At 45.9% G+C, this 7,500-nt stretch overlaps 1 protein-coding gene across 1 annotated transcript in view; it reads left to right on the top strand.

Annotated features, from left to right (window-relative positions):
- LOC308377006 (membrane-associated guanylate kinase, WW and PDZ domain-containing protein 1-like) overlaps positions 1-7,500 on the top strand; it is a gene marked incomplete at its 5' end in the record, with an annotated part of 106,959 nt that overhangs the window by 32,306 nt on the left and 67,153 nt on the right. Inside the window, one exon of the mRNA XM_080853538.1 lies at positions 1,467-1,583. Within this exon, the coding sequence (XP_080709664.1) occupies positions 1,467-1,583 (117 nt within the window). The remainder of the gene's footprint in view (positions 1-1,466; positions 1,584-7,500) is intronic.

Consider the following 7,500-nt stretch of genomic DNA (forward strand, 5'->3'; position numbering starts at 1 on the left):
CACAGTCAGTAGGTGATATGATATGTATGTAACAGATATTACAAGATTACACCAAATAAAACCAAGACAAAACTAAGTGAAGCGTATGCCCATGTTCGTGCGAAGAGCAATGACACACTGAACTAGATTGATTGACATCAAACAGTCATTTGTCCATGGCTGACAAAAACGGCTTATATATGTGTACGTTAAAAACACATTACGGATGTTGCAAGCTCATTATATCTGTGTTGTGTAGAAAGCTGTGCATGGATAGTGTTTGGATGGATAGATTTCATTTCAGCTTTCTTCAGCTTTCATCTGTATGTTTTGTCCTGTTTTACTTGAAGTGGTGCCCAGCCTGGACCTGAGGAAGTGTTGTCTGTGCTGGCTGGTTGGTTGCTAGGTAACTATTACAGTACCTGACAGTACATTGTCGGTGCATAGTGACATACAGAGAGAGAAGGAGAGAAAGAGAGAAAGGGGGAGGAATAGAGACAGTGAGAAAATGGCAAAGAGGGAAAGAAGAAATGCACACAGAGTTATGTCCCTATAGTCAAGGGACAATCTCAGGACAGTAAACCAGGTTGTCTTTTTGTATCTATTTTCCTATCTGCTCTCAGTATCAAAGTATTGACAATATTAACCATCAGTGGTGAAGCTGTAGAATGTTTTCTATTAAAAGCCAGTACCTGGTACAATACCTAGACAGCTGTAATGTAGGCACACTTTTTTATTCATCAACACCCTACTGGGAAGCAGAACCATTTGTGTCTCACTGGGTTTCAAACTGGAACTCTGTGAGGGCTATGGTGAGCGAGGGCGTTTAAAAGCCTTGTCTGGCGGGAGTGTTTGTAATGTTTACCAGGCACAAATGTTTGTGTCTCCCACCACCAGTGGGCTGGCAGAGCTGTCTGCTATTCTACTTGGTAGTTGCACCTGCACGACTGAACATGGAACCACTTTTGCATAGAGCTCTCCTTTTTGAACGTGCTTGTCTCTGTGATGTAGCTACTCATGATAGCTTTGATGGCACAAAACACATAGTCTCTCTCTAGATGCTGCTGATACTCCACAGTAAAGCTGTCTGACCACAACTGCTGACTGTTGTTATGGGACATGGCTTATCTAGTAAGTCTACCATTCTGTCGACATAAACTCTCCAACGGTGTTTTGGTGTTCAGGCTGAGGAGGAAGGATGAATATCTCCACATCCCATAATACGTTGCCTTGGCAGAGCGCCTCAGCTGCTGCCCATGGCAACGTGTTTGGTGTGCGGAGTGGCCGGTTGTCCGTGGAGACTGCCTCTTCCTCAGACTGCGAGGCGGACTGTCTGCTTACTGAGTGTGCTGTGCGAGGCTGGGCCGGGTGCTCGAGTCCATCGAAAAGTGCTGTGTGTGTTTGCCTCAAATAAGCACCTGCTGTTGACGGAAGATGGGGCGATAGTGTGTTTGCTAATGAGTGTTTGTTTGTTTGTTTGTTGGCAGGCCATCGTCTCAATAAGGACCTGAAGCACTACCTGAGCCTCCGCTTCCACAAGTCCTCCCCTGACCATGAGTTGCAGCAGGTCATCAGGGACAACCTGTACCGCCACGCCGTGCCCTGTAAGTGCCTATCTGCTCCACCATCACCTTCCTCCTTTTCATCTCCTCATCTTCCTTCTCTTTTCTTCTTCTTTGTCCTCCTCTTTTGTCCTTCTCTGAGTTCCCTCACCTTCATTGTTGTGTCTGTCCCTTTTCCTCTGGTCTTCTCTTCTCTCCTCTCTTTCTTCTCTCCTCTCACCTTGTCCACTTCACTCTCTACTTTACTTCGTCTCCCTTCCTCTCCTCTTCACGCCTTATCACATCTCTTCTCATTACCTGTGTCCCTTTTCCACTCTGTATGAATGTGTATACCATCCTTATCCTCTCTCAGACACACAAACTCGTCTTGCTCTCTATCTCTCTGTCTCTCGCCCTCTCTGCTTTCCTTTATTGGGGAATAAACAAAATGCACAACACTGCCATGAGTAACAAAGCCAACGACACAACAACAGCCTCTCTGCTGAAGGAATGCTGACGTCATGTGACTCACCCAGTATTGCCACTACGCAGTGTCCTCCCCCCACCAGTCCCTGTGTTGTTGCACAGGACTGATGAAACAGTGCCTACCTCATGGTCCCTGGTCCCCACGCTGTACCTGAGCGTCAATCTGCCCCGCCACGGTGGAGTGCTGGAGGGTTGTTGCTATGGAGATGTCTGGATAAATACGCGCTCCACTGCTGGTCACTGCTGATTGGACGCTGAGCGGCGATGGTGGCAGTGTTGATCTGGAGTGCGTTTGGTTGAGTGGTGGGGAATGGTGGAAGTGACGAAGAGCCCGACTGGGAGAAGGAAAGTGTGTGTGAGAGAGAGGGGAATAGGGAAAGAGAGAGTGAGAGAGAGAGAGAGAGAAGGAGGAAGTATTTGTGGATGCCTTAAATGCAGGGCTTTGAACCAGAATTTTTTCCCAATTGGTTCGTTCCGAACAGAAACAGTATTTTAACGTTTCCGGTTTTCGTTCCAACCCTAAAATTGACGTTCCTGAACCGGTTAGAACAAAAAAATAAAGTTCCTGAACCGGTTAATAGTGTTCCATGTCAGCTGCGGGACATACAAATAAGTAGGCTGATCATTAGGACTTTAAAATAATCTTATATGTCTCTATCTTGTCATTAAACATTAAAAAAGCACTATAGGCTACATTATGTAAGCGGCAACTGTAATTCTGACATTGTGTAAGTATTATACATGAGTTAAGACAAGGAAAATGTATGCCATGTTGTTTATTGGGCAAACAAAACATAACAGCATTTGGCCAAACCTCGTCAGGGCCCAATCAGTGCATTTTTGTCAACAGAGACAATACAAATATTACAAAACTACAATGGTATCTACATACATCCATCAATGTTGTATTTGGATTTGTTAGTCACGGGGTCAAATGAATAATGCTGCCGCATAGGATTCTCGCAATGTCTTCCCATCTGAACAAAAAAGTTAAAATTCCAAATATGAGAACCACCGTATTAGCCTACGTATTAAATAAAGACTTAACAAACTAGGGTAGGTTATTCTGGGCAATAGCCAGGTAGTCTACTGCCAATGCTAACTGTCCAACTTAGCTATAATTTCATTAACTTGACCCTGCAGATTTTTAAAACAATGCATTAGAAATTCGTAGCCTATCTTATAGAATTCCTATTTAAAAACAAACATGTGTGAGATACTTGGTACAATATTTACCTCTTCTTAAGATTGAGTTTGAGAGACTGGTGGCTACAGCTTGTGCATAGATTTGATCCGATAAGGCTACTAGCTGGCGGCGCGCGGCAAGGTTCTCTATCTAAGTGAACGACCGGAAGAGAACATCACCAATCATATTGCATTTAGGAATCTTGTGAAAGAGCGAAAAAATAACGTTATTAACCGGTTACCATTATTTTAGGGAAACGATTCTGATCCGGAACATAATTTTTTTTTAAGTTTCTGGTTTCGTTTCTGTTCCTAGCAAAACATCAAAAGTTTCTGGTTTTCGTTTTCGTTCCGTGAACCGGTTCAAAGCCTTGCTTAAATGTGCTAAAATGTTCTTCGTTGATGTGTATGTAGTTTCCTGTTGAGTGTGTGTGTGTGTGTGTGTGTGTCTACTGTTACTGTAAGTTGTTACTGTAAGCAGGCACATTTTCCTTTCAGGCACAATGTTCAGGAAGGTCACACTTATCCAATCCATATAATTTACATACATCAGCTAAAATATATGCTTGGAGGAAAGGGAAAGAAGGAGAGAAAGAGAGAGAGAGAGAGAGAGAGAGAGAGAGAGAGAATGAGAAGGAATAGAGAGAGATGAGCAATATGATGTTAGTATGATGTGCCGCCCTGAAGAACATGGATTTAAACCTTTTTAGGATTTGCCTCTCTCTCTCTCTCTCTCTCTCTCTCTCTCTCTCCCTCTCTCTCTCTCCCTCTCTCTCTCTCTCTCTCTCTCTCTCTCCCTCTCCCTCTCTCTCTCCCTCTTTCTCTCCCATGTGATGGGTAAATCCCCTGGTGTTTAGGATTATGACGTCCAAATATATTGGAAATGGAGTTCCTCAGTGGTTATGTGATGGACGTGTTGCAGAGGAGCTGAAGATGTTAAATGTAGAATATGTGGTTGTGTGTGTGTGTGTGTGTGTGTGTGTGTGTGTGTGTGTGTGTGTGTGTGTGTGTGTGTGTGTGTGTGTGTGTGTGAGAACTATGGAAGTATATATGTAATTATGTTTTCTGTGTGTGTAAATATGTGTGCGAGTGTATGTGCCTATGTGTGTGTGTGTGTGTGTTTTTTGTGTGTGTGAGTTCATGTGTTTGATTGTGTGTGTGTGTGTGTGTGGACTGCAGAGGCAGGCGGGTGCAGCACCTCTCCTCTCGTCTCTGAGTGTTCTGTCTGCTTAGTCAGACGGTCTGTCAACTCCCCCTGGAAACAAATGTAATTTATGCATGCAAACGAGCTTCTCTTACATAATTAATATGGATCAGACCTCCTTATTACATTTTAAATCGGCCATCGCCCAAAGTTCCATTTTCAGTCACACTTCTTTAAAATTTCACTGTGTTTTGATTGGGGAGTTCTAGCCAGGAAACAGAAATGTGCTTTATGCGCCCATGCTAGCATCATACTGAGGAGAGATGAGATGAAATACTCCCAGGCCTGACGCGTGTTTCAAATGTACAGCTGTTAGTGGAAGAATTTCACAGATTATGTTAGTCCTCTCTATCTAGCTATCTATTATTCCCCAAAATACCCTCTCTTTACTATCTCTGTCTTCCCAGAGCTCCCACTGGAAAAAGTATTTTGTTAACATTATTGAAGTGCTTAGGCTCAAACACGCACGCACACACACACATGCACACACACACACACTCCCTGCGTGTTGGTCGTGTGTGAGTGAGCATGCGTGTTAGTGTATCTCAATCAGTGATGCGTTGCAAGTGTTGACCGCACAGTGACCCCATGAACAGAATACAATACTCAGCTGCACCGCTGGTGCATTTTACTGCATGGTGGTGGGGGGTGGGCAAAGGTGAATGAGGAGCTAAAGAGATTCATCACAGACCGCCCTACCCCCCACCCCCACCCCCAACACACATACACACCCTTACCCCCTGCCTCTGTGAGTGGCCACCCTGCCCCCCATCATTACCTGCCCCTTATGCCTTCAGTATATCTCTCAGCACACAAAAGAACCAGGAAATGAGATGCCTGACCTGATTAGTATGCTTGTAAACACAAAATTGGATGTATCATTCATGTGTAGCTACTATGTGGCAGTGTGCGTGTGTGTGTGTGTGTGTGTGTGTGTGTGTGTGTGTGTGTGTGTGTGTGTGTGTGTGTGTGTGTGTGTGAGAGAGAGAGAGAGAGAGAGAGAGAGAGATATGAGGGGCATTGTTCTCTAGCCGTAACTTTTTTTTTGCCTCAGGGTTATCATCTTCACCTCCCCCCACCCCTCCACTCGATGGTTCTTGGACTCTTTGTCTTTCATCACGGCTGGAACATTTGACCGTCCCACTCTCCTTCTGTCTGTCATCCCTTCATCCCCCTACCTCTCTCCTTTCACATGCATGACCAACAGGTGCTTGTTGCTGTTGTTATTCCAGAGGCAGGCCAGTGTGTGTGTGTGTGTGTCTGTGTATGTATGTGTGTGTGTGTGTGTGTGTGTGTGTGTGTGTGTGTGTGTGTGTGTGTGTGTGTGTGTGTGTGTGTGTGTGTGTGTGTGTGTGTGTGTGTGTGTGTGTCTGTGTGTGTGTGCCCTCAGGACAGGGCTTGGGAGTGTGTGAACTTCATTCACTGCCTTCCCTTGCAGATGGCTATTGTCATCATGAGCTGTAAATGTCAGCCTCTCACAGAAAAAAAGTCAGTCTCTCTCTGTCTCTCTTTCTCTCTCTCCCTTTCCCTGTATCAATCTATCTCTCTCTGCCACTTTCTATGTTTCCTCTCATTCTCAAAAGTCTCTTTTGCTCAATCTCAATTTTTCTGTCCCTCTCTTTCTCAATCTTTTTCTGTCCCTCTCTTTCTCAATCTGTCCCTCTCTCTCTCACTCTTTTTCTCTCCATCACCCCTTTTCTGTCTGCCCACCCCCCCCTCTTTCTCTGCTCCCATTCTGGCCGCACAGCTGCTGCTCCTAAAGCAGTGTTATCCGTTATCCCTTTAGACCCCTCCCTCTCCCTCTCTCTCCCTCTCTCTCTCTCTCTCTCTCTCTCTGCCTCCCTCCCCCACCTGATCTCTCTCTCTCCTCTGCTCTCTCATTCTTCAAATCCTCTGCTGAGTGTCAGCCTCCCCGTGGCTCTCTGCCCCTCTCCCACACTCGTTTAACGGCGCGCGTTCTCGCTTGCTCACTCGCTCGCTTGCACTGCTCTAGTCTTCCATCATCTCTCCCTCTTCTTCTTCTTGTTCTCCCCCTCCTCCTTCCCTTTGGCTCTCCTCCTGCGGGCTGCTTCTCTCCTCCGTTCGTCTGTCGAGCGAGGGATCATTGTCTCGGACACGTTTTTCTGTTTGCCGCTCACACAAAGAGAGGATTACTGCTTGATCGGCGGGCTCTGTGCTCTCCGGCTCTTTCTCTGCTCTGAGAGCACACACACGCAGGCAAGTAACGGCTCAGCTGCCATCTCCACCACACACACACACACACACTCACACACACATCTCCGGTTTCTGCAGTGATTTTACCAAAGATTGTCTTTACACGATGGACAGATTGAATTTGTCCCAAAGCTTGCAGGCTTTGTACACTGGCTGGATTGTGTGACTGGTGTAGCTAGCCGGTGGAGACGTTGGACTGGTGGAGTTGCGGTGGTTGAGCTTGCCACTGCACTGGGTTAAACCGAGTCTTGCATGGTCGGCGATGACATTCGGTGATAATGGTAATGGTGGTGATAGTGGTGTTTACCAAAGGCGAGTGCTGAAGGAGAGACTGCATTGTTTGGCTGAGGACTGTAGCTGGGCAGAGGACAGTCTGAGAGAGAGTCTGTCTGCTGTAGCAGAGGCTGAGGCAATAGCTGTGATTGTGGTGGCTGCTGACCGTGGTAGCTGTTTAGCAAAGATGGCTAGTAGTGCAGGTGTAAAATATGTGTAGGTGCTTTGCACTTTTTTTGACTTCATCTGGCTCAGACTGAAAATGGTTAGGTAACAATCACACGAGTTCCCCCTTCACAAAAACGCTATGATTTTTTGGCAAGACCACAGCATGGACTTTTAAGGGACTGTTTTCTCCCATATGAGGATTAGGTGGAGCTAAATTGGGTTCCGATAAAGATTCTTTATTCAAAATGCAATTTAGTCGAAGACTTGGCTTCTTTAATCCTCGTCTGGGAAACCAGTCCCGCGACTCCTGGATTAGACGAGACCAGCCTGCTAATGGCTGGAGGTTTGTTAGGGATTTTTGTGTCTTAAAGGAGACTGTAATTGGTCTGTGTTCTGTTGGGAGATTCACTGAATTTCGGGCTGGGTTCAGAGGAGACAGCAGGTTTACTG

The sequence above is a fragment of the Sprattus sprattus genome (assembly GCF_963457725.1).
Source record: "Sprattus sprattus genome assembly, chromosome: 16".
Taxonomy (NCBI): domain Eukaryota; kingdom Metazoa; phylum Chordata; class Actinopteri; order Clupeiformes; family Clupeidae; genus Sprattus; species Sprattus sprattus.